Source organism: Penicillium brevicompactum (genome assembly GCF_028827555.1).
Source record: "Penicillium brevicompactum strain IBT 35665 chromosome Unknown utg000002l_segment0_segment0, whole genome shotgun sequence".
Lineage (NCBI taxonomy): Eukaryota > Fungi > Ascomycota > Eurotiomycetes > Eurotiales > Aspergillaceae > Penicillium > Penicillium brevicompactum.
In genome coordinates this window covers 1395825-1416203 of record NW_026623205.1, presented here as the reverse complement: position 1 = coordinate 1416203, position 20379 = coordinate 1395825, and the positions used below count along the sequence as shown (strand labels likewise).

The 20379-nt window shown below is 49.6% G+C and overlaps 3 protein-coding genes across 3 annotated transcripts; 2 read left to right on the top strand and 1 right to left on the bottom strand.

Moving 5' to 3' along the window:
* Positions 1-13940: 13940 nt before the first annotated feature.
* On the top strand, positions 13941-14177 carry N7506_003256 (uncharacterized protein; the record flags this gene model as incomplete). The annotated part of the gene is made up of 1 exon (XM_056952551.1): positions 13941-14177. One exon carries the CDS (start codon positions 13941-13943, stop codon positions 14175-14177), a length of 237 nt encoding a protein of 78 aa, XP_056814243.1.
* Positions 14178-16189: 2012 nt separating this feature from the next.
* N7506_003255 (uncharacterized protein) lies at positions 16190-18169 on the top strand (the record flags this gene model as incomplete). Its single annotated transcript, XM_056952550.1, has 1 exon — positions 16190-18169. One exon carries the CDS (start codon positions 16190-16192, stop codon positions 18167-18169), a length of 1980 nt encoding a protein of 659 aa, XP_056814242.1.
* Positions 18170-18780: 611 nt separating this feature from the next.
* Positions 18781-19539, bottom strand: N7506_003254 (ankyrin repeat domain-containing protein; the record flags this gene model as incomplete). The annotated part of the gene is made up of 1 exon (XM_056952549.1): positions 18781-19539. The coding sequence occupies one exon, from the start codon at positions 19537-19539 to the stop codon at positions 18781-18783; it is 759 nt and encodes a 252-aa protein (XP_056814241.1).
* Between the last annotated feature and the right edge of the window lie 840 nt (positions 19540-20379).

The following is a 20379-nucleotide window of genomic DNA, read 5'->3' as shown; positions in this document are numbered from 1 at the left end:
AATCAGGTAAAACTATCGGACGGCATCTCTTTGCTCGGGCTCTCTAGTTGACTCGGCTATATCTCGTACTGTCTCCTTTTATCGCTCCGTACCTAAGATGGCTAATGTTCATCTGTAGGCTCGAAATAATGGGGTCCCGCTTCACCTTCTCCTTGCGCGCAGACTTAGACTCACAGCCCGCTCGTCGGTGAAAGAGGACTCGTCCGCCATGAGTCAGACTGAAACATCAGCTCACCCCGGTGCCTGTCGAGCTGCCAGGCATCAAAAGACGTGAGATTCGAATCGAGGATAATGAGGATCACCCACTGGACGTCAGGAGTTTGATCCACAAGCAGGCTGTTCTTTCGCGGTGTTTGAATGCCGAGACACGGTGGTATACGCCCATTGTCGCTTGAGCTTTGTCTCGGGTAGACACATCAGCACATGACTGATACAGAGTCGACTGAGAGAAGGGCCGAGACGATCTGGACTTTACATTGGCTCGTCATCGATGCCACCAGTAGTTATGTGGAAATGATAGACAGTATGCGATCGCATCGGTGGAGGAGAGCTCGAGCAGAGAAAATGAGGGCGTCCTGTTGTACGATAAGGGTCAGCAAGGCTTACCACCTGGACGAGTTGTTATGACTTACCTTTCCTAGAGTTCGCAGAGGGCACGCTTTGTACGCTTGAGACGAGACGATCAGTAAACTTCGTGGTCATATGAACTTGCCAACTAGATCACTTACAATCCTCTTCGGCAAGGCAATGCAGCACCATTCATGCCATGTTGTGTTCTGGTTCATCGCACTCTCTGGACGTTGCTTCCAAAAGGCGGGCTGTGGACAAAACCACCAGCATTCCTCGGTCTTTGGGGTTCTAAGACTAAAAAGACGCGAGATGCCAACCGAGGACAATGGGGATCACCTATTGGACGCCAGGAATTCGATCCACAAGGAACCTATTCTTTCGCGGTGTTTGAATACCGAGACAGACGGTAGTCTAGCCCGTTACGGCTTGGGCTTTGTATCGGTAGACACATCAGCACATGACTGGTGCATAGTGTCGACTGAGAGAAGGACCGAGACGATGTGAACATTCCAGTCGTTTCTCGTCCATGCCACCAGTGGTCATGAGGAAGGGACAGATAGCTTGCGATCGCATCGGTATAGAGGAGCTCGAACAGACAAGATTGGTCGCTTCGCATTCGACTCGAGTGACGGGACTATGAGGGGCGCTGTTGTACGATCCGAGTCAGTAAGGCTTACCACTTGGACGAGATTTAATAACTTACCTGTTCATAAAGTTCGCAGAACGTTCGCTTGAGACGAAACGATCAATTAGCTCCGTGGTCATATCTTACCGACGAGATCACTTACAATTGTCTTCATCAATGCAGTCACCATTCATGCTATGTTGACATGATGTAGTACTGTATCCAATTCGTCGCACTCTCCGGATGTCGCTTTGAACCAGGCGCGCTGGGTGCACCGGGCAACTTCTGAGAGCCAAAGGCGCGTGACAAAATACCTGTGACAGGAAGTTGTACAGTCGCAATGGGATAAGACCTCGCGATGGGGACGGCGAGAGGTTCATACACTCTGCCGTTCATGGTGTGAGGGCGGTGAGGTTGGGGCAGAAGACGGGATGGATCACGCGTCGTAGTGACGCCTTGGTCTTATCTCCGATGCCGCGATAGAACTCCCAACAGGTATTTTTCAGAGTGGCGATGGGCTGCTCCTATGTACAATGGGATGAAAATCAGTAATGATCTTGGTATTTTGGAGCACAAAAACTCCCACAATAAATCATATTGCGCAGCAGAGGACGCGATTGTTGTGATATGAAACTGGTGCAGCTCAGGAACCAAGCCGCACTGTCCGTCGGAATTAACTCCGAGGTGTCTATACGGACGACCAAGTTGATTGGAAATCGCTCATTCTTGTATATATAGGCTCATGTATATCTGTAAAACAACAAGTCAGTTCATACCTCTGAACAACAACAGCGATAAATCACTCACATATCAGGAAGAATGGATGTCTCAAGCTTCTATGTAGCGAAGCTCGCAATTGGATGTCCGCACCTGTTACTAGCCCGTTCCTTCTTCGCCTAGTGTATGCCGCGTGGTTTGAAGCGACAGGGCCGGGGTCAGTGTGTAGGTCATGGCTTTGTGCGATCACTAATGTGGATGCTGTATCCTCGGCGCCTTTTGGTGCGATGTGAATGGTTTCACTGTCATTCATTAGCTTGGAGATTCGCGACATAATCCATGACTCACATACTCTGGTGGCCTAGATTAAGGGCAAAGAGACGGCAAAGAGCTGTGGTCCTTGCGCTCGTACATTGTGGTCGAATGTCGGTTCTATTGGAATCGCATCGTCTTCGGGATCAGTAGAATTCCAGACGGGTCAGACTGAGATTCACATATCTGCGACGGGGGTATTCGCGCTTTCGCCTCGGGGATATACACAGGGGCTGTACAGTAGATCAGCTCAGTCTACTGCTGCGGGCGGAGAGACATCTTCGCATAGGCACTTGGACCGCCAGCCAAAGTCTTATCTCCTTGGTCGGCTGGCTGGTTGGCACAGTGGATCTGCTGGGAAGACATCTCTCGCAGGCACTGTCTAGCTTGTTAATCCTCGATGTATCCTATAAATATCAGTACAGAGGAAATACAATTCTGGGTCAAAGGAGAGAACTTATCAAGTGACTCAGACACATGCCTGCTCGACTTTGCGTAGTCAAGTGATTGAATTGTAGAGCAAACTGCCGGGGGTAGAGGACGTATTTATAGGCTTCTCGGCTTCTGTCAGTTACAAGCTGGGCAGGCAGTATTGAAGGACGCCTGTCGTAATTGAGGCCTGTTGAAACCCACGTCTTCTTTTAACCGCAACTATTTGCAGCGACATCTTTTGCCTTTAGATTCTCAGTGAGAGCGACGAGCAAGAGTCGTGTTGAGGAACAGGATGTTGAGTCGGTCACGAAACGTTGGCTCACTGGTGAATCCTTCACGCCCTCTTGAAGTGAGGCTTTGTGGCATATCAATGACCGGCTCATGTTTCTTGTTCTGGTACCTCACCTGTGAGTGACTCAATCCACCGAAAAGTGCCTACAATTCCATACTCGAAATCATGGAACTTTTTCCTAACCTCGCTTTAGCGTGGAGTCTATCCGACCAGACTGCGGAAAGCGAGGTCACAGTGGGATGTGCTCGACTCGTCAACCCGTTGAAGCTTAACCCAACGTTGTCAACACTCAATTTTCGAACTTGTGACCATGAAAAAACTTCAATAAAAAGAAAATATGTCGGATTTCTGAGGCGTTCAACGAAGGGGAAAGAGGTGTCTGATTGAAATGTATATCCTCAACAGGCGTTGATCTCTGGCCTTCAACATCGTGAGGCTTGATCAGTTTCCCCAACTGATATACCTTTTGCTGAACACACTGTCAGCAGCTCACTGAAATGTGGAACGACTCCAGTCAGAATTTGACTCCTTCGACTGACCGTTGTGGTAATTGTAAACCCAGTCCATAAACATCTGCGTCCATATAGTCTATAAGAGAAACTAAGGATCGATGGGAATTGTATTAACCAGACCCGTGACTTTTTCCTGTGGACAAAATGGATGCCCCGAACAGCTCGCCACACCAGGAAAAAGAAGGAGATCAGCAGCCCAGTGAATTGCCCATCCTTGATGAGAAAGACAAATCACAGGAAAATTCTGACCATGTGCCATTGGTAAGTGAAACGATTTGGCTTCAAATGCTTTTGCTGACCATTGCAGCCCTCCACTTCGCAGCAGGAAGCAGAAACAAGACACACCCTGGCGACCGAGCCCTTCCAACATATTCTGAAGGTGCTAGCAGACCTCGAGCGCGACGATCCCAAGTTCGCCTTTCCAGCAGCTCGACTTGTTGGGCTCTATCGACGCCTATGGGAGTCATGCGTGTCCAAAAACATCGATGTCCAGAAGCTGGAGCAGAACGACCTTGTTTTGAAGGAAGCTGGTGCGCACCTGAGAAAAGAGAGAGATAATCTTCAGGTTCGCCACGACAAGCAGCTATCCCGGTTGCGTTTTTTTGAGCAGGCACTGAAATCATCTCGGGAACGACTGACTAGCGTACTTGATGACTGGAATCACCCTTCCAGGCTCAATCTGGCAGGGTTACCGGACAATGCAAGAGGAAGGTGAAGGACTGTCTCTCAGGGCTGACATGCCCTATTTTGTCAGCATAGAAAAACTACAGTTTACTTGGCAATATTAAAGAGAGTTACCGATTGGAAAGCAGCTTCTATTCTTGAAGATTGAATATTCACAAATATTAGGACATGGAATAGCTTCCGATCTAATTTATGCTTATTGTCGAGCGTTGGCGAACAATTCCGCGTCTTCTGGACCAATCTCAGATGTAGTTGCCCGATATGTTATGTACAAAAAACCTCGGATCAAGGGATACTGTCGCGAATAGCTAAGCTAGCGGAGAAAATGTCGAGTGACTCGAGTATTGTAGGGGTTCCATGCGAGGCCAAAGGGACAGACGGAAGCTAATGCCTGTTGCGCCAAGTTGTTGCCGGGAGATCGTGTCTAGCAACTGTTCGCGTACCCGACAGAGATTCCTCAGGGCCGTTTCAACCCGGGGTAGGAAGAACAGATGCTCTCCTGTACTCTCGCCAGATTTCCGGTCAAATCGCACTAGTCGAAACTCTAACCAGTGCACTTCTATAGGGAAAGCGAACGCTGACATGTAGAAGAACATGTCGCTAGCCCGAGTAGACATGGACAGAGGATCTGGACCCATCCACTTGAAGGCCGACAGCTTGTCGTAAGTGGGGTGCAAAAAGCATTCGATCACGGAAGAACCTTGATTCTCATATCCTGCAGGCTCAACTTCATCCGAGGAAATCTGTCGAGCCTTACCGGGGTCGGTGGCGAGACAGGGGGCGGCATCGGTATGCCAGAAGAATCTTGCCAGATGGCGTGAATGTCGAAATCCAAATCACGGTCTACCAATTTTAGCACAAGGCAACCACTGAAACAAAGAGTACAGACCATTCTTCTTCGATTCGTGCATTCTTGTTCAAGACTCGCCGTCGAAGGCTGGTGGAATATTACAGAAGTGTAGAAAGTATAATTTGACGAGGGTTGGGAGGGGTAGAATGCCGCAGGGTAGGCAGGGAATTTATTTATTGATAACGCAAGTTTATGGCAGATTAGGAGGACTTGATATCCAGATGCTAACTTGTTGAAAACCAAACGCTTGGTTTATCAACAGCCGTGAAACGTTGACAACCCGTCACCAAACCCAACAGAAATTCACCGGCGGTTATAAAACAGGGATGATATTTGGGATAGAACGCAGTGGATAGCATAACTATTCAGGTGTCGTTATCGCCCGCGAGCGCTCGACAACGCCGAGGTCTCATCAAGGCCCATCAACATGACAGGCTTGAGTATCGCTCGCTTGCAAGGATGAAACCACGCCATTACAAAGTGCTCGAACTGCTTGCTTTCGATCCCACAGTATCAATGCTTGCTCATTGCAGAGCTGTAGAAGGATGTCGCTGTCGCTTGCTAGCCACTCATTTGACTCTTGAAGCCGTCGCTGCTCTTCCTCGAGTCGTATCTTCTCGACAGATTTGACGACGTAGCATTCCCACAGGCAAAAGTACAGGTCCAGCAGTTTGAGGGCTGGTGTAGCCAGGGCATCGTTGTAGTGAAGAAGTTTCATGAACTCCGCCGTAAGGGAACCGCGTGTGCGCACTGGAACCTATGCAGTATTAATGATCTCGTTCGTTTGCTATCGAAGAGGGCCTGACTAACCTCAGCTTTGTTGGTTGCACCATCTGAAGAATGCTGTATGTGGCTTTGCGCCTTGTTCTCATATTCTGCGTCGTGGGAAACTCGACGCTGTCTCTTGGCCGGTCGGTCACTCGGGGAAGGTGAAGTCGGATGGTCCATCGTGGCCTTTGGAATGAAATGCAAGAGACATTGTACTCGAGGGTCTTTTATAGCCGGCAATGACACTGAGCTGCTGTCATTGCCAGCCCTGAGTTCGACCGCCTTCAAAAGAGTCAGTGAACGGTTACCTCAACGGTTACCTCAACTGTTGACGCTCGATCTCACCTGCTGTTCACCACGAGTTACTCAATTTAATGTGGAAATGGGCAACAGACGAAGCCTTGAGACAAAAACTTGTGGGAAATACCTCATGATAGTTTGCAAGTGCAATTTCGATGGATTGGATGGTATAAAACAGCCAGACTTCGTTGAAGCTGAACGTGGCATTACTGTGAATAAACCTGTTCAGCGGGGAGATACACATAATTAATTCCGAGACTGATGCCGAGAACAGCCTTCTGGTATTGCATCACGACAGGTGTGGATGTCGCTAACTGTACAAACCACCAAACTTCATCCTCGGAGACCGCCTTAACAATGTTGGACGAGAGTTGTCGGCTTCTATTCTATTCTGAATAGCCCTCTGGATGCAGTCGTCTCTTGCTAGCTCAAGCGATCTCTTCAAACTGAAGCTTTTGAGTCCGGTGTTTGCCAAAAGAGCATTAACAATCGAGGAATGACCATCCTTGACTGCCAACATCAATGGATCCTCGAAATATTCATTCCGAAGGTTGACGTCAATTTGATTATGAAGCAATAGTGTCTGGACCATCTCCAAGTCACCACGACGGGCAGCAAGGCAGAGGGCAGAGGGCAGTGTCGTGAGATGCGATCGTGTTTTCATTGATGTTCAGACGTGTGCCTTCTTGCACTAATAGCCTGACCACACCGTGATGGCCGCGTGCAGCCGCTTGGCAGATTGGCGGATCTATGAAGCCCCTTCCATTGATCTCCACGCTCCCCTTACTCAGTAGACAAGCAACCGCGCTCACGCACCCGCGGGATGCGGCAATGGAGATTGGAGAGTGACCTGCAACACAGAGGTTCGGGTCAATCTCTGGCACCGCAAGCAGTCGTAGTAGAAGCACGTTATCCAATCTCGTGGCGGCGTGGTGTAGAGATGTAGACGGCATTTCGAATCTCCCACGGCCCCCAATAAGATTAACATCGATATCTTTCTCGGCCAACAACCTTTCGGTTATCTCATAGTAAGAGCAGTAGGTAGACAGCCAAAGCAGCGTATTTCCATCTTTGTCTGTGCAGTTCACGTTGGCCCGCGGATGCCTCAGGAGCAAATCAACAATTTCAAGGCGATTGCTTTGAACGGCAAGGTGGAGCGGCGTGTAGCCTTTCCGATCCTGGCTGTCTAGGGCCAGGTGCTTTCGCCTGAGAAACCGCTGGACAACGGCTACAGAACCATGAGCTACTGCTTGATGCAGCGGTAGCGCACTATCCCGTGATGATTGACTTCCAAGTAATAAATCGGAGTCAGGGTCTTTGGAAAGAATCATTTTCATCACGGGTCTATTGAACTGGCGTGCCCAGGCCCACGGCGAGTCGCCTGAATCATCCTGTAGATCAGGGTTGCTACCTCTTGACAGCAGAAGATGTACGAACCCTATACTTCCAGCGAAAACCGCTAGGTGGAGCGCCGTTCGGCCGTGTTTGTGTTTGATGTCCACTCTGACTTTGGGGTGTTCTAAAAGTCTGTTGACCATGGAGTAATTTCCATAGTGAATGGCATACCACAGCGCGGTTTCGCGCGCTTGATTATGAATGTTGATGTCTAGCTCTCGACGATTGAGCAGCAGCTCACGCATTGCAGCGGAAGAGTATTGAAACGCCCTCATCAACGGTGTTTTCCCTCGGTAAAAGGCATTGATGTTGGCATTGTGCTAGAGCAAAAGCGCCGCAAGATCAGCATTGTCGTCTTTGACGGCCAGGTGCAATAGATTGCTGTTCTGGAATTTGATGTTATATCTCCAGATGCTGGGCTGGAGTCTAAAATCAAGGTCTTTGCACGATTTTGCAAGGGCGAACATCGCACTACCATCCAAATGCGACACAATCCACAGCAAAAGCTCGTTGGGCAGGTCTCTGATGTTCGGCTATAATGTATTAGCTCATCGGTAAGCCCGGTAAGAATGAATTGAAACAGACCATAATTGGACAGCGGATTGGAGCTAGAAGCAAATGAAGCGTAGGCGAGGGTGATGTGAGAGATGTGAGAACATGGGAGGCCTTTATATACTCGCCTCGGCTAAATCCCATGGTCCGCTAGGAGCGTAGCCTGTGGCTCCGTTGGGAGGTGCGTAGCAATCACACGGGAGCATCAAAGCCTTGCCCACAATGTTTGTGGAGAATCTCTAGAGTCTAGCTCCTGGGAACACCAAAGTTGTTCCTGGTGGCGTGTGAAGGGCCCCAGGAGACAGAATCTGTCTTAGTACCACTTAACGCATCTATCGCCATAAGCGTTGAGGCGAATCACAACCTGCATGCACTTCGGACTTTTGGGATGCAACTCTCAATTTTGCCGACTATGCTACCAACAAAACTTGCCAATCCTTCTGCCAATGCATGCTCATCGCAATCCACAGCCACAACTGTAGCTGAACTGGGCAGCAGTGATCTGGAATAATATCTCTTCTCGCAGGCCACTGATCGGCCTATACTAGCACACACTGCATTCTGATGCATTCGTCGACGCATCGACGTTTCAAAGAAGTATTCCATGCCAGCAGCCACGCAGACATGTAGGCAAGGAGCCTACGGCGATGGCATATAAAGCTGGCGAGGGAACGGCGCAGAAATTCCTAACACCAACTCTCATACGAAGCAGGTTCTACCTTTGACCACCACCTCAATGTCTACCATGCTGCCTTGGAATCCTTTTCTTGTTTGTGAGATAGAAGTCAGCCCCAATGGCAGTCCTGGCTTCTGTTGCGGAATGACGAAGAAAGGCGCTTTGTGCAAAAACTCGATCAAACTTAAAGACACCAAGATAGGCCACCAAAAATTGAACATTCTCGCCAGAGAGCCGTTCGACATTTCAACTTTGCAATCCAAGCTTTGCGCTATTGCCAGAGAATTCCTCTGCGCGAGATGGCACCGGCAGCGGCAGGCCGAACAAGTTGGCCAGCAGTGGTATGAAGCAGCCGTCCGCAACCAGGCGTGAGTGCCTCATGAGTCTAGAGTTGCCACTCCATCCACTGTGCATCCGCGCCAGCGTCAGACGTCGTCAGCCTCCAGGAGACGCCTGGCAGAATCAGACCACACTGACCGGTCACTCTCTCACGGGCTCCGACAAGACCCGCCGGTGCCCCTGTCGACTAGCGCTGGACCAGTGCAATCAATCAATCCCTTTGTGACTGCCGAAATGCTGCGGACCAACAGTGTATCATGGCACGTTTCGTCGGCTCGACCCCGCTATCCTGACCTCGGTCACTAATATCTGGGCCGGTGTCCAGAACTTGTCGCTGCAGAATCTCAGCTTGAGTGAAGATGTCGGCGACATTCACTGTGTGTTTTGTTTGGCCGAGGACGAGGAACAAGCAACCGAACGCGTGATCCTGCTTTGCGGTCAGTGCCGAGCGTAGGCCCATCTTTGCTGCGCGGAAGAGTGGTTGGAGAAGTGACGTACAGGCTTTGGCACGTCATGCTGTGTGTGGTAAGTACGGATGATCTCAGTTCTGCAATGTCGGAGTGCTGATGAATGCAGTCGAAATGAAGGAAGTCTGGACGCCTTGATTCGTCCAGTCCGAGTCCCCTCAGCAAGCGAACCATCAACCGATAGAGAGCCTGTCACCGTCGGACATTCAGCACCAAACGAACCTAGTCAGAGTCAACTGCCTCAGCGATCAATGGGATCCCCACGGGTGTCAGTCGAGCAGAGTGGGCCCCGTCGCTCAGCCAGAGTGGCAGGGGCTCATCTACCGCGAGACCTGTCTACCTCTGCACCGCTTCGCCGGTCGGCACGACTGAATTCCACTCAGCGTAATTGATCATCCTTCACAGCGAATGAGAATAGGAAATTAGCGATGCTGCGTTCTGACTAGACCTCGCCAAACGCGGGTTTGGGTTGGGTTTTCAATTTCCTTACCCGCCCATGGGCAACCCACCGCGGGTTTTGGCTTTGATGAACCCGCCCATGGGCTCTTGGCGGGTACCCGCGGGTTGCCCAAAATACCCAAAAACATGCATAAATCGTGGATAAACTTGATTAGTCATCTAGTGTAATTTTGGTCATTTATTTCTGTCACGCTTTTGAGTGGATATTACACTGAAACAATGAACGCCATCGACCTGGAAATATATATTCTCTACAAGTAGATCACTGCCCCCATCGCCCTGCTTTACACATCTGAAGGGATTACAGGCCACATTGATGATTTTATGTAAATTCATCAATTGAGAATCTTTCGAGTGAGCTCAAAAATATTATCCTTAGTTCGATCATTTAAAATCAGTGATTTGGACCTTCTCAGTGTCCTCCCAAAGTCGTATTCATCTCCGGGCGGGTTGGGTTGGGTTGGGTTGGGTTTTGGGTACCCGCGGGTTTTACGCGACTCAGGAATAGATAGATCCAAACGCACGACGCGACTGGAACAAAATCCACAATCAAGTACTCAAGATGAAAAAAAATCCCCCCTTCTTCCAATACCAGTGGCCTTTTACTTCAGTATGGCGTCTTCTTCCTCATCATCGCGATCAATACATCGGCCTTTCAGTCCACTGCTCTCCATTGAGCCGTCATCTGACGGCTTCTTGGATTCTGACATTCAATCCTCCGTAAGAAAATGGTCCCTTCCACTAGCCTCTGAGTGTTGCGGCGCTACCTACATGTATACTAAGATGGACCGCAGCCTTTGACAGGACCCCGCAAAACCTACGACATAACTACTCGAAGACCTCCAGCGACACTCCGACGTGTGGGACCTCAGCACAGAAAGAAATGGATTGCGTACGAGTCGCATCTAGAGACAGAGTTTCTTGAATGGTGGAAGGAAACAGAGTACGGCCAAAAGCTGAACGGAGAAGGCCAATCCCAGATCAAATGGTCCACCGGATCGCGTCACGCTGATGTGTGGAAACACTTTGACCAGGTGGCTGATATTGATTCTGGGCGTCCTCGAGTCATCTGCCAGGCTTGTCTCACTGTGCTTGATCATCCACAGTATAAAGGGAATGGGACAAGCGCCATGAGTAGACACAAAAAGTCTAATACTTGTCGTAAAGGGAAGAAAAAGGGATTTAATCAGTCATTGATTTCGGATTCTTTGCAGAACCATTTCACGAGAGACTCACCCAGTGTCCACAGAGTGACAACATTTCAAATCGAGGAGCAGATATTGAAGACAATTACGTGTCTTCGTTTGCCTTTCCAGACGGTGGAGAACCCGGTGTTTCAGAGGCTACTCAGCCTTTTATATTCTGGTCCCGGAGAATTGGAACTCCCGTCAGCGAAGACCCTGCGGAGACGGCTCCGGGATGCAGTCAATTGCCAGCAAGAGTTACAGTTACAAGATCTGCCTGAAGATGCCAAGGTTTCCCTCGCTTTAGATTGTTGGACCAGTCCATTTCAGCAGGCATTCATGGCAATCACGGTTTATTTCATCGACAAAGATTGGAACTATAGGGAAATGCTCCTCGGCTTTGAGCCGTTGCACGGTCCTCATACAGGCAACAACCTTAGTGATGTTTTGCACCGGTTACTGGAGGAACGAAAACTTCTCGATCGTATTTTTAGCGTTACTACAGACAACGCTACCAACAACGACACCATGATACGCGCCTTGCAAGAGAGACTGCTCTCTATCGGAGCTATTAGCTCCAGGGAATCAATAGTCCGGGTTCCCTGCATGGCTCATGTGATCCAGCTTTGCCTGAAACAGCTACTGGGACATATCAGGGCAGCACCTAAGAATAAAGAAGTCAGAGCCTTTTGGTCCGACACCCAAGCCCACGGGTTGAAGGATTCGATCAACTATGGAGACGTGGCTCATACACTGACAAAGGTGAGCCAAGATATTCACTTTTTCAATATACTCAGAGCACTGACAGCATTAGATTCGATCCTTTGCGATCTTTGTCAACGCAAGCCCACAACGGCGTGATGCTTTTTTATGCCTCCAATCAGGTGGTACTCGGCTTTTTCCGTTACATGACGTTCAGACACGCTGGAATTCAACCTTTTTTGATGCTTCGCCGAGCACGCCGGCTGAGAAATGTAATCGACAAATACTGCTGCGATCATGAATACTCGCAGCTCAAGGTTACCGACGTTGAATGGAGGCAAATTGACTACCTCGTTCATTTGACCAAACCGTTTTTTCAGTTCACCATGGCTCTGATGAAGACCAGAGACGTCACAATCCATAGTGTGTTCCTTGTGTATAGGAAACTACTGGAGCATATCGAACGGTCGAATCGAAGATTGAAGAGAAAGACAACACCCTGGAAGAAAGACATGTATGGCGCGTTGCTTGTGGCGAGGCAGAAGCTGAAAGAGTACTACGAAAAAACCTACCGCGACCACGGTTTTCTCTATGGCACTGGAACATTACTTGCTCCTCAGTATAAACTGAGTGCTTTTGATGCTCGAGAGTACTCAACTTGCCATGAAGATACGTCAAAAAGGTACTGTGAATATTTGAGAGCATCTTTCACACAGTATCAGCAGCAGAACCCCGAGTTGCTATTCCGTACGGTCCAGCGATCTTCCAATTCGCATAGCACAGAGCTTGATCGGCTACTCGAGCCACCTGGTGCATCGATTTTCCATGAAGGAGTAGAGTATGACGAAGTGGACCAGTATCTTCGCGAAGGCACGAGCAATCAGTACAACACACTGGAACAACTGACTGACCTCGAATAGCCAATGTCCCTGTGTCGCCGCGACTTTATTGGAAAGAACACGAGCGCGAATTCCCAGTGCTGTCTAGGCTCGCACGAGACTTGCTTTCAGTCCCTGCCACCGGCGCGGGTGTAGAAAGGCTCTTCAATAGCGCACGAGACATTTGTCATTATCGCCGAGGGTCTCTTCACGAAGGGACCATTCAAGACTTGATGATGTACATGTGCTCAGAAAAGCTCACACTAGAGGGACAGCAATTGATTCGTCTGGAGAAACCGTTGGAGAGCGAGAGCCAAGAGGCACTTGAAGAGGATGAAGCGTTGAAGGCAATCGAAGAGGATGCAGAGCCGATCAGCGACAATGAGGAGATTGAAGAGAGCGAGAATCTCGAGGGTAACTCTGAGCCAGAGGAGACATACCAAGTGGAGTGTACGGTGGTAGAGACCGGCCGGAGCTCTATACACAGACATATTCACGAACCTGAACAAGAAGAAGAGAGTGTGGAGGAAGACGTGGTTGATTACGACGAAGCAGATTTACTTCCGCCTCCAATCATGCAATTGAGTGATAGAAGCCAGAAGAGATCTTCTGGTCGGGTAACAATGCCCTCCAGCAGACTGCGAGGTTACGAGGTATACTAGTCTTTATAATTAGCCAATTTGATTTCTTCAAGCCCTTCATGTTCCTTTCCAAATATTCACAGCTAGAAGCTAGTAGTTACGCCATCGAAACAATTAGATAATCGAAAATTACTGCATAACTTAGTGTAAAATGATCAGTCAGCTTTTTTTGCTTTTTTGGGTAATCGCGGGTACCCATTTGGGTCTTGGGTTGGGTTTCCCGGATGACAACCCGCCCATGGGTTTGCTGACTAAGACCCAACCCGGCCCATGGGCTGGGTTTTCGCGGGCGGGTTTGGGCGGTGGGCGGGTTTTGGCGAGGCCTACCAACAACCGGGTGGACTGAACCTGTGCACATCTCTGCTACAGGCTCACTTTTCCGGTGAATGGACTAGAACCGATGTGGTGGTGTGTTGCGAGGCCGGTGGCTTTGTCTATGCGTCGGCGCTGGCATTGCGGGTCGATTTACCCTTGGCGCTGATTCGCGAAGCCGGAAAACTCCCCCCACCCACCGTTTCCGTCTTCAAGTCTACGTCGCACATCTCATCTTCGACATCCAACGACATAGAAGGAAATAGGATCGAGATGGAACGGAATTTGATTCCCAGCGGTGCCTCAGTGGTGGTGGTGGACGATGTGCTTGCTACGGGGAAGACGCTTTGTGCGGTGCTAGATTTGTTAGATAAGGCTAACGTCGGTGCTAAGGATGTCAGCATCTTGGTTGTGGCTGAGTTCCCTGTTCACCGCGGCCGGGAATTATTGCGCCAACGCGGGTATGGCGGAGTCGATGTCCAAAGCCTTTTAGTCTTTGGGGGTGCTTAGGAAAGGATGACAGGGTCTCGGAATCTTGGGCTTCTGATCGAATTCAACTTCTTTCACGTCTTTTTTTTTTAAAGGTGTTAAGTTTCATGACCTCAACCTAGACAAAGTAATTTTTGCTTATTTGCAAACGAACCATTGCAATAATACGTGTTCGTGTAAACACGCTTGTTATGATATGAGGCCGGTGCAGATCAGGAACCAAGCCGCACCGTCGGAATTAGCTCCGAAGTGTCCATGCAAACGAGCAAGTTGATTTCCAATCAACTTGGCTCATCATTGTATATATAGGCTCACGTATCCTTTTGAGATAATAAGTCAATTTATAGCTCTGAACTACAACAGTCATGAGGAAGGGACAGATAGCTTGCAATCGCAACAGTATAGGGGAGCTCGAGCCGACAAGATCGTTCGCATCGTATTCGACTCGAGTGACGGGGATATAAGGGGCGCTGTTGTACGACCCGAGTCAAGCTTACCACTGTTGCCAAAGGGAATGTGACCGACTTTTGTGTGAACAGAGAGTCTCCAAGCTATCAAAGATCTCTTGGGTCCAACACCGGCCATGATCGGCTGGCAAGCCAGGCAGACCAAGCAAGCCAGATGTTACGAACCCATCAAAATGGTCATCTGTTATTTGTATCCCTGCCATGCAGTCAATCTTTGACCTTTACATGAGCTTCATGGTCGTACCTCTCTGACGCTTTTGAAATCCAACTCTGTCCATTTTTGCACGCCAGCACCACTTGAACCACCTTATTAAAATTTCTCGCTGACTCTGTGTCGATAGCAATAAATTGAATGTAAGCTGGAGCCGCCAGTTGAACTAATTTTGCTTTTGCTTTTTCTTTCTTGTAGAAATATTGACTCGCGTGCTCCGATGCTGACCGTGCAAGCTCTCAAGGGCAAGTTCAAAATGAAACTAGACTTGCTACAATCACCATGTGCACGAGCATGTCGACCGTCAGTAGAAGACCAACCACAAACCGAAGACCGACCACATTACGGTGAGAGACATAGAGCGAAACGCATCTGGCCTAATGTTGTTTGAAAGACAGTAAGCTCAGTAACTCGGCTTGGATCCAGGCAGGCTTTGACTACTTAGCACTCGGGATCCATTTCTGCAGACGTCCATCTCAGCAATAATGAGATGGTTCTAAGTAGAAGCCCTATTTGGAGGCGATGATGCGGTATTCATGGACTGGATGAGTTGACGCATAACCACATCAGTGCACACGGCGGACGAAAATTGTAACGGACTCGACGGCGTGCATGAAGAGATACTATGAACAAACACCTGAATGCATTTGCTCTACAGCTTCTACCGGTGTGACCCGCTGACAATAGCGACTTGAGGTGGCATCTGTGGCCCTATAAGGACCAAGGCCGTCGGAATTTGACGCCCGGAAGAAGACCGTTGGGGTCTCATGCGCAGTTGGAATGCGCGAAAGTAGACCATCTATAAATTGCATGATAATGCGCTTAGCTAGGTGAATAAAGTAGCTATTCGTCAGTCTGGCGGCAAGTATAGTTTGGTCAAATGATCCATCGGAAACAGATGTGCACTGGCTCCTGGGAGCTTTCAGCTGGATACTTGGAGATTACGAAAATTACGATGGAATTTGCAGCGTCATATCGTATTCACGGAGCAAAGCGCCAAGACAATAAGAGCACAAAACTCAGTTCTTCAGCAAGCCCTGATCGATCGCATCCAAATTCAGTGCGCGGTGGCAGGCCACGTGCTCGGCCATTCAAGACGACCATCGCGCCAATGAAATCCTCGGATCGAGAAATTTTCCTCCTGTGTCGCGAATCTTCTGTAATTTCGAATTTTGAAGATCCCAGGAACTAGTAAGCCACATGAAGTTGTCGGCAGGTCATGTGAGTTTCGGGTGAATACTATTGCCGGGAGCCGGGATCAGCTGACGTGCGTCAACAGTACCAAACCGCCGACCGGGACCTAGCGTGTCATAACTGTCTTAGGAACCCGTTTTTATCAGTTTATTTACAAATACATGGCCAATTCTAATATTCCGGACTATCAAACTCTCTATCTGCAGGCGGAAGAGGGACGGAGGCGGGCAGAAGAGCGCGAGAGGCAGGCAGAAGAGCGCGAGCAAAAGGAAGCAGAAGGGAGGCGACAGGCAGAAGAACGCGAGCAAAAGGAAGCAGAAGGGAGGCGACAGGCAGAAGAACGCACCCGACAGACCACCTTTACCGAGCTCATTCAGCACTGCCATGTCCTTCTCTCCCGATCATTGAGAGTTGATTCACCATCTCGTTCAACAACTGGAAAAATACCTCTCCCCAAAGGAAAATACTGCCCGGCTCGATTGGAACACTGGACCGACTGTCCAAAACAGCTTTCGGAAGTCTACAAGTCCGTGTGCCAACATCTTTGCCCGGAGCGGGAACCGCCGGCTCGCCAATTTTCGTCTCTAGCTGAGATAGAAGGGCTTGGCCGTCGATTTGCTCGCAGCCCATTGAGCAGCGAGCAACAACTGGAGGCCTACGAGCGATTTGGCGTTGAAGAACATGTTCATGATATTATAGCCGAGCTTTGCAAACTGCCAGCCGCTCGTGAGGAGTTCCAGCTTGGAGACGGAATCCAGTTCAGCAATCATAAGAATTCCCTGAACGAAGATGAAGCCGCGGAGGTTGAAGCAAACGAGCTACCCTGTACAAGTCAACCGCGGCCTGACCAGTTCTGCATCAACCGTGTCGACGGTGCCTCGACCACCATTCTGACGACTGTCGAGTACAAGCCGCCTCACAAGCTGTCTTCTGCAATCATACGCATGGGACTTCGACCAATGGACCTCTGGAAGGATATGGTCCGAGCCAATAAAACATCAACTGACCATGAAGAAAAGGTGAGACACAAGGCGGAACGACTCGTCTGCTCCGCCATTTCTCAGGAATACCATGTGATGATTGAAGAAGGACTTGAATATTCATATCTGACAAACGGGCTTACCCGCGTTCTGCTCCGTGTTCCGCTCGACCGGCCCAGCACGCTCTACTACTTTCTCTGTGATCCTCACAGCGAAATGACTCCAGAAAGTGATATGGCTTCCCTCCTATGGAGATCTTCTGTTGCGAGGGTACTGTGTCTTTGTTTGATGGCGTTTCGTTCATCTCCCCGAGGGCAAGAATGGAGAAATCGAGCGTACCCATTTCTTCACAAATGGGAAACAAGCTTCGACCGCACGCGCTCACAAATCCCAGGACAAGAATTGCAGCAAATTCCTCACTCCGATAGCACCAACCCCGAATTTCCGAGTCCAGATACTGGCTCATCCTATTCACTGCCATCGTCATCTCCGTTACCAGCGCCCTCGGAGAGCCGTCGAATTCCTACGCGATCTCAGACGAGCTGTGCGCCTTCGGAGGTTCGACCGCGGTCGAAGTCACCTGGATCCTCCGGCTCCGACACCAATCAAGCAGCCGGCCATAAGCGGAGGATCAGTCAGGTCACCTCTTCACCGTCCACTCGGCGATCAGGCCGTCAGCATAGGGCAGGGCAGGGCCAAGACGATTATTCCCAGCGCCGCGCCGCGCAATTCTGCACTCAGCGGTGCTTGCTTGGCTTGCGGACCAAAAATTATTTGGATGAGCTGTGTCCAAACGTGGATCATCATCGCCGAGGCCAGGCCGATCCGACTCAGCATCCAATATCGGCCGAGGAGTTGATGCTCTCATTGAAGAACCAGCTGGACGAAGACATGGACCGTTGCATATCTTTTGGTGATTGCGGCTCATACGGCGCTCCATTTAAATTGACCTGTATGAAATACGGCTACACGGTTATCGGGAAAGGCACCACTGCGGGGTTGTGGAAAGAAGTTTCTCGCGAAGCGGAGGTGTATCGAGTGCTCCACCAGGCCCAAGGATCTGCTGTGCCGGTTTTCTTGGGTACCATTGACTTGGCAAAAATATATTTTCTTCATGGCGCACGAATTCGCCACATGCTCGTCATGGGTTGGGGGGGGTGAGTGTACTGCGACGATGGAGCTGACGCAACAGCTTTGCCGCGAGATTCACAAGTCGAACAAGGAGATCAAATCTCTCGGGATAATACATGACGACCTGAGGCAAGAAAATGTTCTTTGGAATGAAGAGCTCGGGCGTGCTTTGATCATCGACTTTCACCGTTCTACTCTGAGATGCCGACCGTCTAAGCCGCGACGGGGTGCCGCAAAACGACGACCGCGTCAAGTGGGGACAAGAGATGCAAAACGTCTTCGTGTGTCATGAGAGGAATGCTCTCTTTCGTCCTGTGAGCACTAACTGATAGAATGATCGAATTTTAAAAAATCAGTTGAACAACTTCCGTCGGGCAATCGAGCTCTGTTTAAATACGACTGAGTGTTCTTACAATGCTGCAATCACATAATGCAGCCGAGTCATGTTGGAAATGCGCCTACGGAATGAAAACTCACGACTGTTCCCAGTCAGAAAAATTTGGTTTGTGGTAATTATGTTATTTAAGAGAGCGGGCGTAGAATTTCTGCGACGCCGGTTTAGTGATTTGGCACGGTTTTCAGCAAGCTATAGAAATGAACCTACTCATGTCACCATATTTACAATAAAAGAGCCGTCAGCCCTAGGCAATGTCTCGCGGCAAGGTAGCAAGAAGCCAATTGAAAATGTCAAGCCGTCTGCGGATCACGGCCCGGGCTAACGGGCTGACACCTTGATGATCAGGGACGTTGGTCTGAACCCGCGGAAATTTTGCGAGAAGGCAAAGCAACTGCCAGTTGCAGGTGTTCACTGCGTGCCAGAGGGCCGAACGACCGGAATAATCAAGCGATTCGGCTCGAATGTCTTTGTGCGACAACAGTGAATCAAGTATCCGGTTGCTATTGGGCTGATCACAGCCGTGGATCTTGGCAGCCAGTAGAAGTGCAGTATCGCCGTTGCTGTCTCGAGCATTGATGTTGACATTTTTGTGCTTCAGCAAAATTTCGACCGCCGTCACATCGTCGTAAATCACAGCAAGGTGGAGAAGAGTATGCCCACTCTTATCTGCGACGTTCACGTTGGTATGTGGATCGCAGAGGAGCGATTGCAAGATCTCGTGCTGTCGATATTCCATAGCCACCATGATTGGTCGTTGGTTGTTCCAATCTGGAAGGTTGACGCATACAGGGAACCGCCCCATCATGTATTGGACGAAGCAGCTCTTGCCCTGTATGATGGCCCAGGTGAGTACACTTGGGGCCCGGCAAGGGCACGAGGCGAGCACATGGTCATGTTGTATCTGCAGATTGTCCACCTCCAGCCTGTCTTTTTCTGACATAGACATTGAGGATGTGCAGCACACGCTGGACTCGACACTCGGAGGGCCCTCAGGGCGGTACATGTCCGCAGAACTTTCGAGATGGTACGCTGTTGACGGATATGATATTTTGAGCGAGATTGGGGGAAATTGCCCAGGTAGTTGTGACAAAGACTGCTCTGGGACAGAAATGAGAAGCTAGTAATGGATCAGATGATAACATAGCCCTCTTTATACCTGAATCATTGTATTCAGAAGTGCCATTGTCAGGATATCCTGAGCATTCTCGATCATCAGCATCTGATCAGCAAAAGGAAAGTGACGCGCATTCCTATGAAAGTTATCTAGCTCATATCTCAAACCCGAGATGGAGGCGAGAATGAACAGGGACAGGACATGATGTCGATCAAAGAATAGCCGTCGAATACTTGCAAAGTGATGATGAGACAGGCGGTCAAGGTATGCTAACCATCAGTGCAGCGTTCATGGCTATGCTGTGGAATGGAAGACGGAGATTGTGTACCTAATTGTTCTACGCACTTTAGCATTGAACCAAGATCGGCGCCACTGTCCCAAAGAGACCTCACATGGATCTTCAAAACCCTTGAACGGCCCTAGGATCTCGGTGAAGCGTTCCAGGGGCGCTGTAGCTCCCAGGACTAGTGTGCAGGGTTGCTAGGCAGGATTGTCATGAAGTTTACGGGATATCTAGAGAAATGATCTACCGGGCCCACGCTGTCCATGTGGGCCCAGGACTCCACTATTCTGCTGCTTCCTCGCACGATGTCTTGTGTTTAGGGTAGTCGATAGCTTTCTTCATATTGAAAGTCCATAGATGTATACGCAGAATTCTCACAAACATGCCTAGCAGCCATTATATGGATCCCAGGGTCGGATATGATGCTAGGAACGTGTAGCCTGCGA